Source organism: Chrysoperla carnea, chromosome 1, assembly GCF_905475395.1.
Source record: "Chrysoperla carnea chromosome 1, inChrCarn1.1, whole genome shotgun sequence".
Classification (NCBI taxonomy): Eukaryota; Metazoa; Arthropoda; class Insecta; order Neuroptera; family Chrysopidae; genus Chrysoperla; species Chrysoperla carnea.
The window spans coordinates 102,165,971-102,189,777 of record NC_058337.1 but is presented as its reverse complement, the minus strand read 5'-3'; the positions used below and the strand labels follow the sequence as shown (position 1 = coordinate 102,189,777).

Below are 23,807 nucleotides of genomic sequence, written 5' to 3'. Positions count from 1 at the left end.
TACGTAGTGTAGAAGCATTTTTTACCATTCCAAAATTGGATTTCCTAAAGATCTAACCTTTTTCAGGCTTCCTGATGTCCAAAATACTAACTTTATATATTTCAAGCAGGTGTTTTGGAAAACCAAATCTTTTGTTTTAGCTTAATTCAAAAATTTGTAATAAAAAATTATCAAATTTTACTCGAATGGCGGGTGTAACATGTTTCTCAGCCATTTTCACTTTATATAAAGTGATCGATGGAGTGCCTTCTTTGTGGGTGCTTCTACTACAATCTTATACATGTAATAGAATCATAGAGCTGCAAAGTCGCCGACTAATGGTTGATTGCAGTAGAGATAAAGTAGGCTTCAAATAGCTGCCTTCGTCTCTCTTATGGGTGTAACTTTTACGCCTATATGTGTTATTCTGATATATGAGCTATATACCTGTAGTTTCATTAAAATCCATTCAGTAGTTTTTGCGTGAAAGAGTAAGAAACATCTATACATCCTCACAAACTTTCGCATTTATAATATTAAAATAGGGTTGAGAGCTTCCATGAAATGCTCTAGTGGCCACACCGTCTACATGTCCTTATAATTGTATTAAGCAGAAGTTAAACACTCATAATTTCCAATTAAATCGATCTTTTATAATGGACAAAAACCTTGCTGAGGCTGCTTTAGTTTTGGACGCAAGCCAAAATCAACACTAAAACTTATAAGCCTAAGCGTCTTAGCACGTTTGTAAGCGTTAACGTCCAAAACCAATGCAGATCTAGATATTCTGAGTGTCTAACATAGCTTACTAGTTATAAAAAAAAAACATAAATAATAATTTTAATATATTTATAGCGCTTTATTTAAAAATGTAAATTGTATTTTAATAAATATAAAAGCAAACTCCATTAAATAATCTTAAAAAACGGTGGAAAATGTTCTCGAAACATTTTCATTTTTTAACAAATAAATAAATGTAATTATTTACCCATGTTATGCTAATTTTGTTTTAGCAAATTGGGCAGCTAATTCAATAACTTCATTTAAAGCACCTATATTAGTACCAGATGCTTGAGCAGATTCAGGTTTACCACCACCTTTGCCTCCCATCAATGGTGAAATTTGTTGAATCCATTCATTAGCTTTTAAGCCTTTTTCAACAGCTTCTTTTGGTACTGAAGATAAACAAAATATTTTTTTAGTATCTTCATCTACAGAAAGAAACATTGCAGCTGTCTTCGGATTTAATAGCTTAACTTGTTTCAAAGCTGCATCTAATGCTTTGGTATTTGAGTACGCTTTCAATTCTTTAACTAAATAGGCAGCATCCGGATTACTTTTACATAATTCTTTAGCATCTTCGACAACTTGACCAGCAACAGCAGCTTTATTTTGTCGATCACGGTCATCTAAATCTTTCTTCAAATTTTTCAATACATTACGAAGTTCATCCTTTTTCCAATATGGAATCACAGCTTGTGAAATATCATTTGTTAACTCCACAATTTTTTTCACTAATTCTTTTGGTCCTGAATTATCAGCTTTTAATTTATTAACTTCATTTTCTAATAATTCAGCTTTCTTTAAAGCCTTGGCAGCTTCAGGACCAGTTAATGCAACTATACGACGAATACCTTTTCCAATAGCTTCCTCGCTTGATATAACAAAATCTCCAATATGTCCGGTGTAGTGTAGATGAGTACCACCACAGAACTCAACAGATGTTTTAGTTCCAGCATCACTGAATGGATCTTGTTCCAATTCGTCAACGGGTACTCCAACTGAAACAACTTTAACGGGATCTGGATATGTCTCATCAAAAACTGCACGTAAACCTTTAATAGTTTTCGCTAATGACAATCGAGTTTCTTTACTATAAACTTGTTCGTTCTTAAGAACCTTTTCAACGACACATTGTTCCGTATCTTTAACTTGTTGAGTAGTCATTGCACCTTTATTAGTAAAATCGAATCGTAGTTTATCAGGTGCAACTAAAGATCCTCTTTGATCCGCTTCACTACCTAATACATTTCTTAAAGCATAATTTAGAACATGTGTTCCAGTATGATTTTTCATAACTAATTGTCGTCGAGTTACATCCAAATGTAAGATTACTTGATCTCCAACTTTTAGAGTACCCTCAACAGATCCAATGTGTAGAACATACCCACCACGGACCTGAACATTTTTAACAGTGAATTCAACGCTATTATCACCAACTTTTTCAAAGAAACCTTCGTCGTGAATTTGTCCACCTTGTTCAGCATAAAAACAAGTTTTATCAAGCAACACGCCAGCTTCTTGACCTGATGTTATTTCATTTACAAATTGTTTAGCATGTCTAATTTTAATCACAGTTGCCACACATTGATCGAATTGATATTCAGATGTTTTATCGCTTGAAATCGGTTTATATTGATATTTAAATGAATCATCCGTGGATGGTATTCCCAAATTTTGTAATTCGGTAATGGAATGAACATCTAAATTAATGCTATCATCAGCAGTTCCGGATTTTCCTTGAGATGCTAACTGTGATCGCTTTTTAGCTTCTTCGTATTCATTCATATCTACTTTCAAACCTTTTTCTTCGCACATCAATTGTGTTAAATCGATTGGGAAACCATAAGTATCATATAATCTCCATGCAACATCCCCTGGAACTGATGTTGAATCTCCTAGTTTTTGAACAGTTCGATTTAATAAATTACGTCCACGTGATAATGTTTTTAAAAATTGTGCCTCTTCTTCGTTAATAATATCCATAATTTCTTGAGGATCCTTTTTTATTTCGGGGAATACATCACCTAATATTTCAATGACAACAGGAACTAATGTAGCAAAGAAACCTGGCTTAGCACCTAATTTTTCAGTCCCGTATCGTACAGCCCGTCGTAAAATACGACGTAAAACATATCCACGACCAGTGTTATCTGGACGACCTCCATCAGATAAAGCAATTGTTAAAGTACGTGCATGGTCAGCTAAAACTCGATAAGCCATGTCGATTCCATCTTTATCATCATCTCCTACTAAACCTTGATATTCTCGGGTTCCGGTACCTTTTTGTATTGCAGCAAATATAGGTAAAAACAAATCTGTATCGTAATTAGCACGTTTTCCTTGAATAACAGAAACTAAACGCTCTAATCCGAGTCCACAATCGATATGCTTTTTCGGTAACAATTTTAAACTACCATCTGATTCACGATTAAATTGAATAAAAACTAAATTCCAAATTTCCAATACATCAGGGTCATCCATATTTACTAAATGTGGAACTTCTCGATTACCGATACGATCAAAATGAAGTTCCGAGCAAGGTCCACAAGGACCAGTTTCACCCATTTCCCAAAAATTATCTTTCATGCTACCTGGTAGAATATGCGTTTCAGGTACACCCAATTCAAGCCAAATATTTTTACATTCAATGTCAGGTTCCAGGCCAGATTCTGGATGTCCACCAAAATATGTCACGTACAATTGGCTTGGAGGTAATTTAAAATTTTTGGTTAAAAGTTCCCAAGCCCATGTACATATTTCTCTCTTAAAATAATCACCAAATGACCAATTTCCCAACATTTCGAAAAATGTATGATGATATACATCTTTACCTACATCATCAAGATCATTATGTTTACCACCAGCACGAATACATTTTTGAGTATTAACTGTACGAGTCCATTTTGCCATATCACTATTTGGATCCGCAGTACCCAAAAATATGGGTTTATACTGATTCATACCCGCATTAGCAAAAAGTAAGGTAGGATCATCTAATGGAATTGTGGATGACGAGTGTACATATAAATGGTCTCGTTCCTTGAAAAAATCTATAAATGCTGAGCGAATTTCTTTTGATGTTAAATTTGTATTCATTTTGATTCCTGTAAAAAAAAATCACATGAAATGATGCAACTTTTCAACACATTTTAAAAAATTTGTATAAACATAAATTGCATGTAAATTTTACAGAAAATATATTTTGGTATTTTTTGCAAAGACCATATGGACATGGTTTTTTACCATAAAAGATACAAGTTTTTGAATGTTTAAAAAAAATTGACTCACCTTACAACTATTACAATTATTAATATTAGAAAATATTGAACTTTTTTAACTTAAAAGTCTTAATTTTTTTTACAAATATTATGATATGACTTAATAATAAGTAGATTAATTAACTGGACCTGGTGAACCCAATAAAAACTGTAAAAAAGTGAACGATTTTTTCAATATTACACATGTTATAAATGCCACACTTTTATTATATACCCGCACGTTTTGGATGTCTAATCACACGCTATCGTGATAAATATCTATCTATACTCGATAGCGTGATGGAATATGGGATGGGATTTACGTGAAGATAACAACTGATTGAGTTCATTTTTTAAATATTCTGCATATGCTTGAGTATCCATGTTTTGCCTATTTATAATTATTAAAATATTTTAAATGAAGAATGAAAATGCGTGCGATAATAAACTATTTACGCCACGCAAAATGAGTGGGATAAATAGTTAAACGTTGATGTAATTTTGATATCTGAATTTTATTTGGTTGAGCTAAATAATTTTTAGCCAATTTGATCGTGTGCAATATTCAATGTATTCCGTGCGTAGTTCTTGTTATTCCCCCTTTCCACAAAACTACAATATTCACGTGAACAAAATAAAAAAGTTATAACTACTGTAGCATGTGACTTGACAAAACGTTTTGAAGAATGTCATTTTATATTGTATTCCGTTTAAGAATAAATTACATTTGTATAATTTTATCAAAACCTTGCCGATTTTTAAATATCGCCTTATAAACTTTTAAATTAAGGTTCTTAATATATAAAAAAGAGATTTTAAACAGTATTTTTTAAATTGTATCAATTAATTATTAATATGCCGTAAACATTTTATCTTAACCGGAATAGAGAAGAGCTTTTATAGTCTATTTCGCAAATGTTGATTTTACTAAAATTTTTTGTGTGAAATAATTTCAGCAAAATTAAAATCTTTACTAAAATTTGTTATAAATTATTTTAAAAAAATTCATTTAAAATTAAATTTTTTTTTAATATAAATTATCATATTTTTTAGCGGTGACTAATTTGAATTAGGTTTTGAATATACTAACAGAGAATATATCGATAAAGGATATAGTCTCTGAAACAAATTATAATAAACCATTAGATGAAGCTCGTTGTAAAATCAATGATGCAATCATGCGTTGATACATGCTTATTTTTAATTTATATATATTTTTTCAAGCTCTTTATTATTCCGTATTTTTGTAAAATAATTTTTCTTTTTCAAAATTGTTTCGCTATAAATAAAATGTTACTTGTAAAAATTTTACAAAAACACCTTGAAACCGAAAAAATACTCTAAAGCATTTAATTTTGAATGGTCATAGACTTTTTTAGTAAAAAAGAAATTTGATTAACTTTTTTAGCTTTAGAAGTGTAATTTTATGCAGCAAATACAAATGGTAGATGATAATTACAATTGATTATTTAGATTTTTCTTTAAATATTTAGAGGAGTTATTTAGATTTGGAAGTTATACTCAATTTCATTGCGGGATTATTTAAGAAACTTTAATTTTCATTCCCTAAAATGAGTTGGAGTGCCATTCAGTTGTGGATATTATATTTATAAACGCGCGTATACAGGGGCGTAGGAACGAAATTTTTGCTGGGTGGGCAGGTTCGAAATTTTTACCCCCCCCCCTAAATTTTCGATGATAATCATTTTGTATAAAATATGTTTGTGATTGTTAATTGATATTATACCAGACAGTTTTTGTTAGTTGTAAATAATTTTTGCAAAATTTTTCTTTTCATTTTCTTCAATTTTATGTACACAATGTATCTAATTACATTTTTAGTTTTTACAAACTTTTACACTATACAAGTGCTTGCTAAAATTAAAAAGTCAATACAAAAGTCTTAAATTATACTTCACATTTTTTCAACCTTAAACCTAGATTTTGCCAAACACAGATTTGCGTTTTTCTGACCGTGCCACAAATTCTTTCATTATAATATTTATTTATTTATTTATTTATGAAGTAAACTCGCACGATGCATGCTTTTAAAGTAGTTGGACGATTGTTTAAACAGGAGATACTTACAATAGTGACAATAAAGCTGTCCATTTTGGTTGTCCTATTGGCTATGAAAAACAATAAATTCTAAAAATAAGTTGTTAATCCGAAGGTAAAAATATGCATCAGTTACAAACCATCAAAAGTACTATCCAGAGGATTATCGATGAGTCATCTAATCCTCTCTTAGACTAGAAAGGTCAATTGTTAGTGAAAAACTATTGTTTTGCCCTTAAAATTATCCTACACGAAATTTTAATAGAGCAATAAAATTTTTAATCTCTTCAACAAAGGGGCATGGCCCACCCAGGGAAATTCCTGGGTGGGCAGCTGCCCACCCTGCCCATACGGCTCCTACGCCCCTGCGCGTATAAAATCCATATTCCAAGGTCATGCTTCTTTTAACAATAGACCTTAACTCGACTGGGTTCCGAATATACATGAGATGATTTAGATTTGGCACAGATAAATTTAGGTTGTTTATATAGCTTGGTTCACAAATTCACTTCCGATTTCAGCTTCAATGTACTTTTTCAAAGTGTTGGTCTGGTCTGAATCGATGTACTTTTTCAGAGTGTTAGTCTATTTTTTATGTATATTTACAATTTTATTTATTTATAAGAATTTATATCAACTCCCTCGCCTATTCTAGATATATTTTACTCGTATCTTAATTAATATGTCCTTTTGTAATGCTCTTAACCAAATTCTTACTTTCAGCCTTTAATACAAGACAAGAAATAGAAAAATTTCCTAATAAAATTACACTTATGCGTGCATTTAAATTATTCATATTTATATTATTATAATATAATAGTAATAGACATAGTTTATTTTTTTTCTGAGAAATGATAAGAGAATAAAAAAAACATTTGTTTATCAATAGGTGGAGCTATTATACAACTCAAGATAGACTAAACAAACCTTAACTGCGTTTTTTGAGTGATGTGTATACAATTTAGCGGTTGAGGTTAAACAAACGCACTAATGTTATTGGTTTAGTTTTGTAACCTTCCAAGAAAAAGCAATTGAATTTTGAAAATAGTTAAGAAACTAAGAGAAAAACGATATAATTATCTATATGTGCAAAAATGAAATTAGTTGATCACGTTGTACGAAGTTTTAAGGTAGCAAAAGTATTTCGAGAAAATTCCGATCGAATAAACAGCATAGATTTTTCACCAAATGGAGAAACATTAATATCCTGTAGTGAAGATGATCAAATTGTTATTTACGATTGTGAAAAAGGGACACAGGAGCGTACAGTCAATAGTAAAAAATATGGGGTAGATTTAATACATTTTACACATGCAAAAAATACAGCAATACACAGTTCAACGAAAATCGACGATACAATACGATACTTGTCACTACATGATAACAAATATATTCGATATTTCCCAGGGCATACAAAAAAAGTTGTTTCATTATGTTTATCACCGATCGAAGATACGTTTTTATCGGGATCATTGGATAAAACATTACGATTATGGGATTTACGCTCACCAAATTGTCAAGGATTGATGCATTTAGCCGGTCGACCTGTCGCTGCGTATGATCCAGAAGGTTTAATATTTGCAGCTGGTGTGAATTCAGAATGTATTAAATTATATGATCTAAGATCATTCGATAAAGGTCCATTTGTCACATTCAAATTAAGTCAAGAGAAAGAATGCGATTGGACTGGTTTAAAATTTTCACGCGATGGTAAAACTGTGTTAATTAGTACGAATGGTTCGATAATACGATTAATTGATGCGTTCCATGGAACACCGTTACAAACATTCACTGGTCATTTAAATAACAAAGGTATACCGATTGAAGCATCATTTAGTCCCGATTCACAATTCATATTTAGTGGATCGACTGACGGTCGAGTTCATGTTTGGAATGCGGATACTGGATATAAAGTGTGTGTTTTAAATGCAGATCATCCAGCTCCTGTTCAATGTGTTCAATTTAATCCAAAATATATGATGTTGGCATCAGCTTGTACAAATATGGCGTTTTGGCTTCCAACAGTCGACGATGTCTGATTCATTTTAAATATAATTTTTTTAAAATTATAATGTTTAAAATTAAGGGACTTATTTTTTTATTTGTGTAGAATTTATTTCATTTGAATATTATTCTGTTCGAAAATTGAGTAGCATTTAAATGATTTCAGATTTTCGATCAAACAATGATTATAGCATTTTAAGTTTTAATATTTTGTTTTAAAATGTTATTATTGGCTAATTAATGTATAAATTCTCAGTTAATTAAACTTTTGGATACCAAATAACAAACATTGTTTGTGTTTGATATCCAAAAATTTAATTGAGAAAGAAAACTATGATAAAAATATTTTTTAACTATAATGCTTGGAAATGAAGGGTACAAATGTCGCCAAATCCGTACTCATAATAATCTTGTACTAAACGTGTTTCAAGTTAAATTAGTTGAATCTAATTAATCCAAGATTGCGAGTTGTTTAATGTAAATATAACTCAAGCTGGAGACTCGCAGTAACATTCAGGGAATAGTAGGATATTTGCACATGTATGGATTTTGATTTATCTCATGTAAACCACATTGCAAGCATGTGTTGATTAATTATAACCTTCAAAAAAAAATAAATCTTGTATAAAACTACATAACTGAAGCGTAAATAACCAAAGATAACTTATATTGGCAGTCGAAAAACAGTCTTATTTTACTTAATTCCGTTCTCGCATTCGATTTGGTCATCAAATTATGTAATTACTGTACTCAGTAAGATTAGATTAGCTTCTGCAAAACTCGATAATTTTAGTCTCAATAACGGTAATTGATAAATAGTAATACACATCTAAGGAGCAAAAGTAAAGAATGTCTCAGATCTCTTTATCTCGGCTCCGCCTCAGGCGTCAAACATGATATCTGAGACATTCTTTACTTGCTCCCGTGGTGTGTATACTATCTTTCTGTTCGACGGAGGCGGAAAGCAGTAACTTCGTTTAGCACGAATTTGACACTTTCCGCCCGGAAGGGAGAAAAAATACTTTTAAATTAATTTTTATTCCTCAAAAGTAATTGAATTAATTAAGTAGTTTAAAGATGAAGAGGTAATTAAACCAAGTAATTGCACCAGAGAAAAATATACGCTTATTACCCAATGTGTTCCAAAACGATAGATACTCATTTTCTCCCTTTTTTTTGAATTGTGTTTTTCGTTTTAGTAAATGTGAAATTGAATACCTGTCTTTACGAAACTATTTAAAACATAATTTTTATTTATCTAATCAACTTACCCAGTTTTTTAATCTCATCTGTTACAAATTTTACTGCTTCGAAAAGAGAACAAAGTAGAAAAGAGTATCTATTGTTCATTATCGATAGAAATATTTGTTAGAAAACAATATTCTTTTAAATAAAGATTTTGATATGGAATTATAAAAAATATTCGATATGTTTTTGGACAAAGAAAAAACACCAAAAGTCGTATTCACTTCCGAAGATTAAAACGTTAACGAAAACAATACAAGGAATTTGAATGCGTGATTTATAGTTGTATATAAAATTAACCGTACAATAAAATCACTGTTTGATCTAAAAATCAAGATATTAGTCGATCATTCCAACAAATTTAATTTTGATAAAAAAGTAAATAATTTACAAATAAGAATATTTTTTTAATTACCCTTAATTTTATTCATAATTTTGTTTTTTTAAGAAATATTTTTTTTTCTACAGAAAAAATTATAATTCCATTTAATAATAGCAAAGATAAAAATATGCGGTTTTACGCACAAATAAAAATTTAAAAATATCTTGTATCAATTTTTTGTAATAATTCGCTTACGACATTTTTTATTGGAGAGTATTATAAATCATTTCAAATTTGAAATTATTGAATGGAATCAAATCGTAATTTATATCAATTAAATCTAAGCCCGATAATTATTTTAGATAAAATTATCTGCACACAGTTTAACTAATAATTTTCATTGATATTGATTGTGAAGAAGCTTTAGTCAAAGCTGATTCTGTAAATATTCTCGTATTACGAAACAGTTAATTACGCAAACTTTGTGCAACTAGAGTTACAAATTAATTGAACTGTGTGTAGGCGACCAAAATCACTCGAAACTTGTTATTTTGATGGTTTTAATTCACATACTTTTGTGCCACGAAAATTTCCAAATATCTCAAGAAATTCAATGGCATGCATCTTGTACAGGTATTGAATTCGATCTAAGTTTTCAGGTTCAATTAAAACCTCACTCTGATTCATAACTGGCAAACATTAGACGAACACTTTAAATTAGAAAGTTGTTCTTTATAAAAACGCAAACATTTTTTGTTTGCAACATTTGTAAACCGAATAGTTTAGACAGTAATTAATAGTAAAAATCTAGCTTTTTCGCGTTTCTTCATTCAATTTGAATAAAAACGGTCTTTTTAGAAAAAAAAAAACACTTTTATTGTTTTCGAAGAGTGCCTAGATTCCGCATACAAATGTATCGAACAAAAAATGTTACTTTTTAAATCAGTACCAACTTTCTAATTTAAAGTGTTTTATCTATGTAACCAGTTATGAAGGGGAGACCGAGCTTTTCATTGAGCCTGAAAACCTAGGTGAAGATTAATATCTGCATAAGATGTCGAACATATCTCAATTTAAAAAAAAAACACGTATATATGAAGTACAGCGTATGCTGATACGATAAGACGTTAATTTAAACAATGTTAAACTAAACCGCTTGGAATACTAATAAAATTTCGCAAAAATTCAAACCTGAATGATTTTAAAAGTAGTATAAAAAAACTATGTTATGACTCAAGTTTAACCAACCAAGTAACAAGTATATGATTTGGTCTTATCTTTTGATGCTGTGTAGTGTATATTTTTCCAAAAATCTATTTCTGTTGTAATAAAAACGAAGAGGTAGTACATTCGCAAAATTTTTTGAGTAATTAATTAATTATTGGCTTTAAAAAATTGTTTATAGAAATAATAATTAGTAGATTTGTGATAATCTTATAATATGTGAAAGAAAATTTTCATATTTACATAAATAAAAAATTAAATATGAAATTATTCGAATACCTAATAAATATAATCCGTATTAAAAGTTAATTTTAACATTGACATTTGTATTTCAATAGTTATTTAAATAAATTTCTTATAAAATTACTGTTTTGATTTCAATAACCAGATTTGTTTATTGCAAATTATCAAAATTATTCGCTGAACAAACTTTCTGAATTTTCTGATTTTCTTAATTATTATACATTGTTTCTACTACTTTTTAAGCAATCTTTAGAATCTAACATTAGCCTAAATATAAGAAAATGTAATGCAACCCTTTTAACTTGGTCATGAGGCTTAAAAAATCAAAATTTCCAAACTTTTATGAAATTTTAAAGAATCTTAAAATTTTCATTTTCAAACATTGGGTATGTTTTGGAAAATACTGATTAGTAAGCGCAAACTAATCTAAAATAAGATTTTAAGATTGAAAAAAATTAGTAAAAAGTACATTATTTGTGCTGTTGTCTTCTTTATTTTCGGTTTTTAAAATAAAATTATATACCTTACAAAGGAAAATTAAGTATCTCATTGTAAAATATTGCTTCTAGTATCGACAACGGCCATACCATGTTGAAAATACTGGTTCTCGTCCGATCACCGAAGTCAAGCAACATTGGGCACAGTCAGTACTTGGATGGGTGACCGCTTGGGAACACTGTGTGCTGTTGTCTCCTTTTTTCCCGTTTTTCAAATAAAATTATATACCTTACAAGAGAAAGTTAAGTATATCATTGTAAAATATCGCTGCTAACATCGACAACGGCCATACCATGTTGAAAATACTGGTTCTCGTCCGATCTCCGAAGTCAAGCAACATTGGGCACAGTCAGTACTTGGATGGGTGACCGCTTGGGAACACTGTGTGCTGTTGTCTCCTTTTATCCCGTTTTTCAAATAAAATTATATACCTTACAAGAGAAAGTTAAGTATATGATTGTAAAATATTGCTTCTAACATCGACAACGGCCATACCATGTTGAAAATACTGGTTCTCGTCCGATCACCGAAGTCAAGCAACATTGGGCACAGTCAGTACTTGGATGGGTGACCGCTTGGGAACACTGTGTGCTGTTGTCTCTTTTTTTCCAGTTTTTCAAATAAAATTATATACTTTACAAGAGAAAGTTTAGTATATGGTTGTAAAATATTGCTGCTAACATCGACAACGGCCATACGATGTTGAAAATACTGGTTCTCGTCCGATCACCGAAGTCAAGCAACATTGGGCACAGTCAGTACTTGGATGGGTGACCGCTTGGGAACACTGTGTGCTGTTGTCTTCTTTTTTTTCGTTTTTCAAATAAAATTACATACTTTACAAGAGAAAGTTTAGTATATGGTTGTAAAATATTGCTTCTAACATCGACAACGGCCATACCATGTTGAAAATACTGGTTCTCGTCCGATCACCGAAGTCAAGCAACATTGGGCACAGTCAGTACTTGGATGGGTGACCGCTTGGGAACACTGTGTGCTGTTGTCTTCTTTTTTTTCGTTTTTCAAATAAAATTATATACTTTACAAGAGAAAGTTTAGTATATGGTTGTAAAATATTGCTTCTAACATCGACAACGGCCATACCATGTTGAAAATACTGGTTCTCGTCCGATCACCGAAGTCAAGCAACATTGGGCACAGTCAGTACTTGGATGGGTGACCGCTTGGGAACACTGTGTGCTGTTGTCTTCTTTTTTTTCGTTTTTCAAATAAAATTTTATACTTTACAAGAGAAAGTTTAGTATATGGTTGTAAAATATTGCTTCTAACATCGACAACGGCCATACCATGTTGAAAATACTGGTTCTCGTCCGATCACCGAAGTCAAGCAACATTGGGCACAGTCAGTACTTGGATGGGTGACCGCTTGGGAACACTGTGTGCTGTTGTCTTCTTTTTTTTCGTTTTTCAAATAAAATTATATACTTTACAAGAGAAAGTTTAGTATATGGTTGTAAAATATTGCTTCTAACATCGACAACGGCCATACCATGTTGAAAATACTGGTTCTCGTCCGATCACCGAAGTCAAGCAACATTGGGCACAGTCAGTACTTGGATGGGTGACCGCTTGGGAACACTGTGTGCTGTTGTCTTCTTTTTTTTCGTTTTTCAAATAAAATTATATACTTTACAAGAGAAAGTTTAGTATATGGTTGTAAAATATTGCTTCTAACATCGACAACGGCCATACCATGTTGAAAATACTGGTTCTCGTCCGATCACCGAAGTCAAGCAACATTGGGCACAGTCAGTACTTGGATGGGTGACCGCTTGGGAACACTGTGTGCTGTTGTCTTCTTTTTTTTCGTTTTTCAAATAAAATTTTATACTTTACAAGAGAAAGTTTAGTATATGGTTGTAAAATATTGCTTCTAACATCGACAACGGCCATACCATGTTGAAAATACTGGTTCTCGTCCGATCACCGAAGTCAAGCAACATTGGGCACAGTCAGTACTTGGATGGGTGACCGCTTGGGAACACTGTGTGCTGTTGTCTTCTTTTTTTTCGTTTTTCAAATAAAATTATATACTTTACAAGAGAAAGTTTAGTATATGGTTGTAAAATATTGCTTCTAACATCGACAACGGCCATACCATGTTGAAAATACTGGTTCTCGTCCGATCACCGAAGTCAAGCAACATTGGGCACAGTCAGTACTTGGATGGGTGACCGCTTGGGAACACTGTGTGCTGTTGTCTTCTTTTTTTTCGTTTTTCAAATAAAATTTTATACTTTACAAGAGAAAGTTTAGTATATGGTTGTAAAATATTGCTTCTAACATCGACAACGGCCATACCATGTTGAAAATACTGGTTCTCGTCCGATCACCGAAGTCAAGCAACATTGGGCACAGTCAGTACTTGGATGGGTGACCGCTTGGGAACACTGTGTGCTGTTGTCTTCTTTTTTTTCGTTTTTCAAATAAAATTTTATACTTTACAAGAGAAAGTTTAGTATATGGTTGTAAAATATTGCTTCTAACATCGACAACGGCCATACCATGATACTCTAGAAATCCTCCCTAATGAAAAGCAATGAAGGAAAAATATGACTAGTTGAATACTTCTGGATTTTTGTTAGATATTGGTGTAGTCTTTTAACTATACGGAAATTATTCTGATTTGCATGGTCAGAGTACCAATTATATTCGATCTACCAGTGCTTCTTGACTATTGCAGAAGCTGCCAAAAAGAGGACCAAGAGAGAAACAGTGTTTCACCATCTATCATTATTCATATGTTATGAGAAGTTTGACTCACTTGGGGTAGCCATTATTTAATTATCTTCCTGGTTAAGTGAAATCACATCAAACACACAGCTTCATATCAGACCTTTTGGTCTAAGTGTATCACATCTTAAGACAGCCAGTATAACTTAGCTCAAGCTCCTCTGATTTTTTTAATTTTTTTTAATCGGGCATAATAAGTACATGACAAAATGTCCATTGGATGGACAAAATTTACTGTTACACTTAAATTACACCTCTACAATTATATTTTGTACTCTCAAAATAAAAAGAGATTGAAGGAAAATACGTTGTATCAAACATTCTACAGATAGTCATTAATAATTTATAACAACATACTCCCTTAACTAATCTTGATGCCACATCTTATCAAATTTGCCCGCCTTATGCTTGTTCCGACAATCCGATTTTTAAAATCTCCAATATTTCGGCATATTTCCTATCTACTAAATCGAAGGAAATGTGATTTAAAAAAACATTTTTTTCAAAATTATAGAGAATAATTTATTCAATTTTAAAATATTTCAACAACAAAATATTAAAATTTTTTTTTTGATATGTTATATAATAAATAACTGATGACAGCATATAAAAATTATTTTAGAATTGTATTATTTCATATCAGTAATCTATCTCATTTGTCATATTGTAGCGTCAGTTTTCAAATTTTTTTTATATGGACAAAAATTTTCATTACTATTATTTGCAGACAAAATAAGTACTTAACAGATGTAAACATAAATTCATTTTAGTAAACTAAGTTTCACATTAAGGTAGTATAGCGCGCTTAAGCAGTCCGCTATTTTTCAAACAAAAAGTAAAGACAAATGCCAAAGCTAAAAGTTTGATTAAAATACTGTACGATAAATCATGTTACAATTCAACAAAAATTCGTTTTTATTGCTATGTATTTTTACGGCCAATTTTGCAAACACAAACTATTTCCGATAAAATTAAACAAAGGCAATCATAAGAGCCCGTATTCTTTAGCATAATTTTAATTAATTATATGCCTTAAACGGTACGGAAAACAAGTTAAAATTTACAAAATTTTAAAAAATCCCGACAAATTTTTTTGGATACGGAACCCTAAACTTACATTTGAAACATATCTAAAACACTCTCCATTCAATTACCTTTTTCCTTAGATCATTCTCGAATCTGAACCGATTTTGAATATCATCGCTTATTTTTTAATTATTCTGGGTACGGAACCATAAACTTTCATTAAATTATCTTTCGAAACAAAACCATTTTTTGGTTCGGAGGTTAAAAAATCTAAATTTATTCTCTCAACTTAGAGAACTATGATCTTATGAATAAATCTAAAAAAAAATACTAGCTAACTTTAGCTAAAAAGTAGAATAGTATGCAAAGTCCCTCGATACGGCCATACTACCTTAATAAAAATTAGTGAATGTTTTGTATAAATTATATTTTTGTGTATAAAATTTCAAAAGTTGATTAAAAAGGCAGTATAATTTTTTGCTAATCGAAATCAATTAAAATAAATTTATAATACAGCGCCAATTAATCTATTTTCGTATAATATATTTTTAATTTTTGAGTTTCTTTTAATTATATAAAAATAAAGTTGACTTTTTATATTCATAGCATTTAGAATCTTCTGCCTCTAATAAATTGGAGTTTTGGATAAAGAATAATTCGCAAGATAGCAAAATGGCGATTTTGAATAATGTTTTAGTTTTTCAGGAATACACTAAAGAAGATTGAAACCTAAACTAGTTTAGGATTAAAAAATCAATGACTTCATCTAAAAAAATATATTCTATCTAAAATAATGTATTGTGTGAATTTAGTAAGTGCAATGCTATTAATATAAAAAATAAACCATATTAATGAATATCAGATATTGCTAAAGCTAATTTTTGTTTATTTATTTATGGAATTATCTTCTAATTCTAATGTTAAAATTAGAGACAAAGTTTAGTTTCTTTATTCTATAAAATATATATTTTAACCGATAAATAAATATTCATAATCTATTATTTTATAAAAATATGTTCAGATTCAAATACTGAACTGCTGAACGCTGCTAATATTCTTTCGAAAAATTGTGTAATAATTAATGAATGTAGAATAATTTGCCAATTATTCTACATTCACAAGCTCATTATATTCATCAATCAATGAGAAGAAAAAACTTTAATTTATAAAAATCAAATTATCCCAATTTAAAAACAAAAATTAATTGTTTTAGCTTCCCATCTCACTATTCAGAATTTTAGACCTGGTAATAAATACTGCCTGTCTCTTACCAATTATGAACATGAATTTCTTTTAAACAATTCTTTGCTTAAGCATTGTTTATAAATATACCCAAGGAATTAAACTGACCCTCTTTAAAAAGACTTAATAGCTGCATTTTCGCTACATTTACGTCTCGCATTGGCGGACAGGACGTCAACAATTCATGCGAATGACAGCTCCTTTTCAACTTTGCGTCGCCTCAAAATATATCTTAGATCGACAATGTCTAAAGAGCGGTTAAGCGCTTTAGCCTATTTCTGCGCACGGGCCTGGAACATGCTACTATATTTTGTGACATAATCGAAAATCATCATATCTATGTATTTTAATCATCTCAAACTTAATAATAAAAAAATATAATTTATAATCCAGCGGGAATTGTAATTTTATCAAAATTTAATGTTAATTTCAACCTTATTAATTTTTATAACATCAATAGTATAAACTTCCTAGATGCAATATTTTTCCAGGTTTTTCATGAAATTTGTATCAATATCTTTTGTCCAAATTTGTATGATTCAGATTTGAAATATTAATGAAAGTCATTTTTATGTGTTTTTTTAAATCAAAATTGAGCATGAAATAATTTTTAATTATTTCTTTCAACCGTTAGATATCGAGAATATTTTTCGAGTGACCTAACGAGTTGTTCCATACTTGTAGAACACCCTATATGTTAAATGTTAAAATTCTATTAAGTCTTCAATTCGAATAAAATCGCAATAATGAATTTAAACGACATACAATAAATACTCCCTGCCTCAAATTTAGCAAAGCGAAGAATTGCTGGATCTGAAAGTTAATGTAACCAAATTAAAATTAACATTAAATTTTATCGAAACAATTGTTTTAAAATAATTTCGACTCGATAATGCTCTAATAATCCTTAAAATCTATGAATTTTATGTTTAATTTATTTAGAATAATTTTTCACAACATATTTTTTAAATTAAGTCTTACAACACAAAAATATATATTTATAACACAGATAAGTTATTCAGGATTATCCTCGGACATAGGACTATTTGAACCATCTTCACCACCTGCCGCTGGATCATGCTTGGCTGGAACATTTATAGTTGTAGCTGGTTTACTTTTTATTCGTTGTTCAACATGTCCGTGACAATGATCACATTCATCACGATCGCTTTCCTCATCTGAACTTCTATCGGTTGGAAGTCTTTTCTTTTCATATATACAACAACCTAAAAACAGTGAGTAAAAATTAATTCAAGTGAAAGTTTTCAAATTAAGACCCACTTCGAGACTTAGGATTCGAAACGAAGAAGTCAAAAAAGGAATTGGAATAAATAAAATGTCCCACTTTAGTCCATGCTACTGTATATTTCTTCAACCAAGCGTTTTTGGTAAAAATGACCTGAGTTAAAGTTATTCTATTTTGAAGAAGACATCTCTCAAGAGTTTTTGAGTTTCAGGATCGTTTAAGTTCAAAATAAACAACTTTTGTTGGAAACATTTGTTCTTTATCCTCCAGTTGAAAGTACGTGCTTCCCGGACGCATTTAACTTCAGGAAGAGCGATTTTTGTGGATTATTATTTTTGTAGCGCAATAGCATAGTAACAATTTGTAAAATTATAACATTGATTTTTAAAAATTTTCAATTTATCACTTGTAGTATGTTGGGACTACTTTCTACAGCGGCTCCTTGTTGTCGAGATTAAATCCTAACCTCACAACATTATTTACAGATAAAAAAACGTTGTTAATATAGGAAATAATTAAATATGGGAAAATCGTACTTTGGCTGAGGGGATCAAGAAAATTGTATTTTTGACAAATTGACATATTTACAGCCTTCATACCTTATCACAATACTCATCCATTAATTTTACCGTGTAAATTATAGGATATAAATTATGCTAAATTGCAGGAGATTTTCGCATTCAAATGGTTCTTTTCCTTCTACCTATGGTTTATTTTTGAAATAAAATTTTCATTTAAGAAAGAATTTAATTTTAAAGAATAATATTCCTACTCGTGTTTTATTTTTTGGAATAAAATTATATATATTTATTTTTAAGGGAATAATTTTTAAAAGTACATAAATTTTTTTGTTAACTCTTAAAATTTTTCATTTTATTTCAAAAAACGGGAATAGAAATGAAAAATGATGTATCATTCAATTTAAATTGCACAATCAGTAGGTGTAATAAATAATTAAGTTATCTCTTTATGTTTATGAAGTAGTTTTTAGTCTTATCTGTAAAGATACAATTATTAGTAAATAGTCAACATAGAGATATTATGATGCAGTAAAATTAATTAAAAATATTGGCGTAATCAAGGAAAACTTGCTGCTCTTTTGACATTTAGCACAACAGTTTATTATTGTTACACTATATTGATTTTACTAAAACAACTCGAACGTTCAAAAGCATGCCTCCTTTTAAGGCTGAAAAATAACAAATCTTTCAGCTTTTTTATCGCATTAATTGCAAGCAAAATGACTTTTTATATTTCAACCAGCTAAAAGGGGCGGTTTGTCACGTATTTTAAGGGAATTTTTTTTTATAAAATTTTTATATCCTAATAGCCAGTAGCGTTTAGTTTCAAGAGTGAAGCATTTTTTCCAAACAAATATTTAATTTTACTGTATTATTATAATTTATTACAAATGTAAATTGACGCCAAAAAAGATAATAGCACATTTAAATATTTTCATCATTTCAATTGTTAAAAAAACACAATCTCTAGTTATAGTCCAGGAGCTAATGACTAACTTATTAAAAAAGGTATTTTAGGCAATTTAAAATTTAAAAAAAAAAACAGTATTCTGTCAATGTGCCAATCTAGAAAGGCGAGGGAGCTTTTGCAGTTATATAGCTACAGCATTTAACATTTGCAATAAAAATAATAATAAATCAAAAAAATGTCTATTAGACAACTTAGAATTTTGTTTATATCATTTATATAATCCAGAAATAAATCGCCCAGGCTATTTTTTTCATTTTAAGTATGACTTGACTCGCTCAAATATATGTTTCTACCATATATAAAAATATAGCTTAGACCTTTTAAAATTTTACACCATGTTTATTAATTAATATTGAAAATATGTGTAAACGGCAGATGATTACAACGGTTTTTAATAACTTCCTGACACAAATACAAATTTTAAATGAGTGCGACAAAAAAGTATTATTCTCATAACTCCCAATTCTAGACTCACACATTTATAAAACACTGTTTTCCATTATTTCAACTTGCCTTAAATACCTTAGCTAAATTCGCCATCAGCTCTTCGACTATTAACTCTAGTTAATTGGGCTGATTATTCTAACAAGTGTTTATTTAACAAATTGATAAATCCTCTTCAAATATCCATGTAATGGAATTGAAACTTATTCTAATTATTAAGTAATTATTATTAACTAACAGCTACCCGCCCATTTCGCTGGACTATTCTAACATATTTCAAAAATAAATTATTGTAAATCGGCCAATTGCGGATTTAGGGAGATAGTCATGAGGGGGTCTTGTCCAACATAAACCGAACAAACTGAATAAGAAATGTTGTTAATTAAGGTGGTTTAAAAATCAGGGTTCTAACTGTGTGCATTCAAACTTTTTGCAAACAATTTAGTAATACAGAATATAGTTTCCTATGCTATGTTCTTTTCGTTTATCTGGCACTGCGATCGAGTTATTAAGTTGTTTTTATTATACAAGGTGGTCCAAGTTTTGAAGTTTAACAGCAGCACTTCTTCAAATGGTAGAGAACGTTAACTTTTAACTTCTCGTTAAAAAATTTTGTGATCTTATGAGCTTTTGAACAGAACGATCCAAGGAAATTTTGGGGGTGGCTTGAAAAAGTTTCACAGAAAGCCATTTTCCCATCTAATCGTGCGAGGTTTTTTCACTTGTCTATAAACTACTTAATGAATAAACAATAATGAAAAAAAAAATGATTACATTTTGATTTCTTTTTATTCATAAATTCGTTATCCACAGTTCCTGTTGTCCATTGTACTTGTTTATACGTTTTAGGTTTTTTCAATCTCAATCGTAACACAGGAATATCCTATAAGAAAATTAAAAATTATAGGATGATAATTATATTAAAGTATAAAAAAAAAAGATAACAAATTATTTTATTTTTTTAAATATTTCATAAATTTTATTGTATAACTTTTAAATTTTTTAATTCTTCAATTTTTTTATTATCATAATTTAAAACATTTGTTAAAACTTCCGTTGTATGTTCACCCAAAAGTGGTATTGGCGTATATTCAATATTCTCATTTTCACTATAAACAACTGGTGAGCCCACAACTTTAATCGATCCAAGTTTTTCATGTGTTAAAGTTTTTACAATACCAATTTCTTTTACATGTTTATCATCAAATGCTTCAGCTAGCGTATTCAGAGGGCCGTATGGAAATGAAGCACCTTCAAATATTTCACATAATTCTTCTTTAGTTTTCTCTTTGAATATTTTACGTAAAATTGGTGTTAATGAATCACGATTTTCTACACGATGTGGATTTGTATCGAATCTTTTATCATTTATTAATTCGGGAACGTTTAAACGTTTACAAAAATCTGCAAATTGACTATTTGAACCACAACATATTGTCAAGTATCCATCTTTAGTAGGAAATGCTTCATATGGTACTAAACTAGCATGTGATGTTCCCAAACGTTCAGCTTCGATACCAGCATTTAAATAATTACCGCCAATATTAATTAAAACCGATAATTGAGTTGATAGTAAATTACAATCGATTTTTTGACCCCGTTTAGTTTTGTTCCGTTGCAACAAAGCAGCCATAATAGCTCCATGTGCATATAATCCAGTACAAACATCTGTAATTGCCACACCACATTTTACAGGTTCCCCATCTTTAGGACCTGTAATATGTAGAAAACCACCCCGTGCGGCTGCAATTTGATCATATCCAGGTCGATTAGAATAAGGACCTTTGTTACCGTATCCCGTTATTGAACAGTAAATTAAATGTGGTGCAACTTTTTTTAAGTCATCATATCCAATTTTATATTTGTCTAATTTACCAGGCAAAAAATTTTCAACTAGAACGTCACATTTTTCTGCAAGGTCATAAATCACCTTACGACCATTTTCTGTGTGGAAATCAACGCAAATACTCTTTTTATTTCGATTAACACTAGCAAAGTATACACTTGTATCAGTGCCATTAATAAAGGGCGGACCCCATTGGCGACATTCATCTCCTGCACCTAATCGTTCAATTTTATATACATCTGCTCCTAAATCACCTAATATCTGCGTACAATACGGTCCAGCGATTATTCTTGTTAAATCCAAAACTTTAATTCCAGAAAGTGGTCTCTCTTTAACATTTTGTGACATCAATCTATGTTGTAAAACTTGACTTACACTTTTAATACTCAAAACACTACTTAACTTAATCATTTTAATTTTAATTACTAAATAAATACAAAAAAAATTAAATCACCTGTTCGGCGGTCTCTGCTGAAGTTAATGTAACAACACTTGTACCCTCGCCGGCAGTGATTGCTGCTGGTGTGGGAGCCGATTCAGTCATCATTTGCAAACAAACTAACGTAATCAGATAAAATCAGAAACAATTTTTTCAAAATTAAATTAGCCTTTGTAATTCACTTGAAATATTACACTTCACTTTATATTAGTATGTATAATCTAAGACAATTAATAAAAATATTTCTGAGCATTATACAGATATTACTTTAAAAAAATATAATAATACAAAAAATTTTTGTAAAGATTTTTCTAGTTTCTATTGACCAAATTTACAAATTTATTACCCGCACAGCAGAACCCTTTATTTTTCATTGGACAGTCAAAATTATTTATTTTTTACATTTTCTATTTTATAAAAAAAATAGCTTAGGTTTCCACCAAAAAATTTTTTTAGCAAGAGCTAATCAATAAATCACTACCAACCTAATAAGCTATAATCCAGTAGAAGAGCCGATGATCACAGTTACATTATTCATGGTATTTAATAAAGTTGAATTTTTATTTCATTTTTTAGCTTTTATTAAAAAAAATTCCACAAAATTAAATTCTGATAAAAACATTTTAATCTTAATTCTAAGATTAATTTAAAAAAAAAAAAAAACTAAGCAGATTTTCTTTGTGCAGAATCAAATTCTATCTCTGTGCGGAGTCAGTTTTGGAGAAAAGTTCCTGAACCTTTATGGATTATTATTGCTTTTTGTTTTTGCACAAATGGAAATAAAAGTTAAATAAAAATAAGTAAGAAAATTTTATTACAGTCGAATTCAATGATGCGCACCATCAGAATATTTTGACAGCTAAGAGTACTCTATCTAGCGTCATAGAATACAGAATATCTACGATGTTAAAAATATTTTAAACAAAAAAACTGCTATTTGATCTTAAATGAAATAAAAGTGATTTACTTGTCTAGATACAAACAATAGGGAATATTCATGAAATTTAAATTTGGTTCAAATATTTTTCTTCCGTAACTTTAATGACTGGACATTTCAACTAAACCATTATTTTAGTAATTAACATCTTTTTAATTACTTAAAATTAATTAATAAAAGTACAAATTCTGTGAGGGCATTTAAAAATTTCTAAAATGGAAATTCAAATTTTTATACGGACGTGACATCATAGTACGGGCTTGTCAAATTTGTTGACATACTGTATGATATTAATTACTTACATTTTATATGGTATTTCATTAAATTATACTATTCTTCGGCTTTTTGTTAGAAAACTTAATAATAACGAGTGTAAATTCTGTGTTGTAAATTCATTTTTTTTAAGTGTTAATTATACATTGAACTGTCACCAATTGACAGATCACGTACTTATACGTCATCAACAGGGAGCGCCAAAAAACTGCGTTTAAATATCTCAAAATTATAATGTATTTTAAATATTTTGTTACACTTAAATACAGCATTTTTAAGCAGTATTTATATTTTTTACTTTGTTATAACGTTGTGAACAATGAATTAAAAATATAAAAAAAATACATGAATATTCCTTATTTATTGTAATAATAAATCAGCTATTGCTAACATACATCAGCTAACGACGATGATGGTTGATGTTTATAACATTATGGCCCTGAAATCTTAAGTGAAAAACCATTGACTTTAGAGTTATACAACGTTAGAGTTGTAC

General features: G+C 29.9%; 4 protein-coding genes and 12 non-coding genes across 16 annotated transcripts; 13 read left to right on the top strand and 3 right to left on the bottom strand.

The window, feature by feature from the left end:
- Positions 1-897: 897 nt before the first annotated feature.
- Positions 898-4,214, bottom strand: LOC123305830 (alanine--tRNA ligase, cytoplasmic). The gene is made up of 2 exons (XM_044887666.1): positions 4,051-4,214; positions 898-3,866 (listed from the first exon to the last, which is right to left on the bottom strand). Exon 2 carries the CDS (start codon positions 3,856-3,858, stop codon positions 973-975), a length of 2,886 nt encoding a protein of 961 aa, XP_044743601.1. The 5' UTR covers positions 3,859-3,866; positions 4,051-4,214; the 3' UTR covers positions 898-972.
- Positions 4,215-7,056: 2,842 nt separating this feature from the next.
- LOC123300007 (WD repeat-containing protein 82) lies at positions 7,057-8,161 on the top strand. The gene has a single exon (XM_044882463.1). The coding sequence runs from the start codon at positions 7,172-7,174 to the stop codon at positions 8,114-8,116; it is 945 nt and encodes a 314-aa protein (XP_044738398.1). The 5' UTR covers positions 7,057-7,171; the 3' UTR covers positions 8,117-8,161.
- Positions 8,162-11,688: 3,527 nt separating this feature from the next.
- On the top strand, positions 11,689-11,807 carry LOC123291142. The gene has a single exon (XR_006534934.1). It is a non-coding gene; the product is annotated as a 5S ribosomal RNA (ribosomal RNA).
- Positions 11,808-11,891: 84 nt separating this feature from the next.
- On the top strand, positions 11,892-12,010 carry LOC123291171. The gene has a single exon (XR_006534954.1). It is a non-coding gene; the product is annotated as a 5S ribosomal RNA (ribosomal RNA).
- An 84-nt stretch (positions 12,011-12,094) lies between these two features.
- On the top strand, positions 12,095-12,213 carry LOC123291139. The gene has a single exon (XR_006534931.1). It is a non-coding gene; the product is annotated as a 5S ribosomal RNA (ribosomal RNA).
- An 84-nt stretch (positions 12,214-12,297) lies between these two features.
- On the top strand, positions 12,298-12,416 carry LOC123291172. The gene has a single exon (XR_006534955.1). It is a non-coding gene; the product is annotated as a 5S ribosomal RNA (ribosomal RNA).
- Positions 12,417-12,500: 84 nt separating this feature from the next.
- On the top strand, positions 12,501-12,619 carry LOC123291138. The gene has a single exon (XR_006534930.1). It is a non-coding gene; the product is annotated as a 5S ribosomal RNA (ribosomal RNA).
- An 84-nt stretch (positions 12,620-12,703) lies between these two features.
- LOC123291137 lies at positions 12,704-12,822 on the top strand. Its single transcript, XR_006534929.1, has one exon. It is a non-coding gene; the product is annotated as a 5S ribosomal RNA (ribosomal RNA).
- An 84-nt stretch (positions 12,823-12,906) lies between these two features.
- Positions 12,907-13,025, top strand: LOC123291136. Its single transcript, XR_006534928.1, has one exon. It is a non-coding gene; the product is annotated as a 5S ribosomal RNA (ribosomal RNA).
- An 84-nt stretch (positions 13,026-13,109) lies between these two features.
- Positions 13,110-13,228, top strand: LOC123291178. The gene has a single exon (XR_006534960.1). It is a non-coding gene; the product is annotated as a 5S ribosomal RNA (ribosomal RNA).
- An 84-nt stretch (positions 13,229-13,312) lies between these two features.
- Positions 13,313-13,431, top strand: LOC123291177. Its single transcript, XR_006534959.1, has one exon. It is a non-coding gene; the product is annotated as a 5S ribosomal RNA (ribosomal RNA).
- An 84-nt stretch (positions 13,432-13,515) lies between these two features.
- Positions 13,516-13,634, top strand: LOC123291176. Its single transcript, XR_006534958.1, has one exon. It is a non-coding gene; the product is annotated as a 5S ribosomal RNA (ribosomal RNA).
- An 84-nt stretch (positions 13,635-13,718) lies between these two features.
- On the top strand, positions 13,719-13,837 carry LOC123291170. The gene has a single exon (XR_006534953.1). It is a non-coding gene; the product is annotated as a 5S ribosomal RNA (ribosomal RNA).
- Positions 13,838-13,921: 84 nt separating this feature from the next.
- On the top strand, positions 13,922-14,040 carry LOC123291134. The gene has a single exon (XR_006534927.1). It is a non-coding gene; the product is annotated as a 5S ribosomal RNA (ribosomal RNA).
- A 2,350-nt stretch (positions 14,041-16,390) lies between these two features.
- LOC123291370 (protein phosphatase 1 regulatory subunit INH3-like) lies at positions 16,391-22,380 on the bottom strand. The gene is made up of 3 exons (XM_044871635.1): positions 22,117-22,380; positions 20,591-20,699; positions 16,391-17,861 (listed from the first exon to the last, which is right to left on the bottom strand). The coding sequence occupies exons 1-3, from the start codon at positions 22,207-22,209 to the stop codon at positions 17,650-17,652; spliced, it is 414 nt and encodes a 137-aa protein (XP_044727570.1). The 5' UTR covers positions 22,210-22,380; the 3' UTR covers positions 16,391-17,649.
- LOC123291343 (succinate--hydroxymethylglutarate CoA-transferase) lies at positions 20,796-22,110 on the bottom strand. The gene has a single exon (XM_044871619.1). It carries the CDS (start codon positions 22,071-22,073, stop codon positions 20,796-20,798), a length of 1,278 nt encoding a protein of 425 aa, XP_044727554.1. The 5' UTR covers positions 22,074-22,110.
- Positions 22,381-23,807: the final 1,427 nt, after the last annotated feature.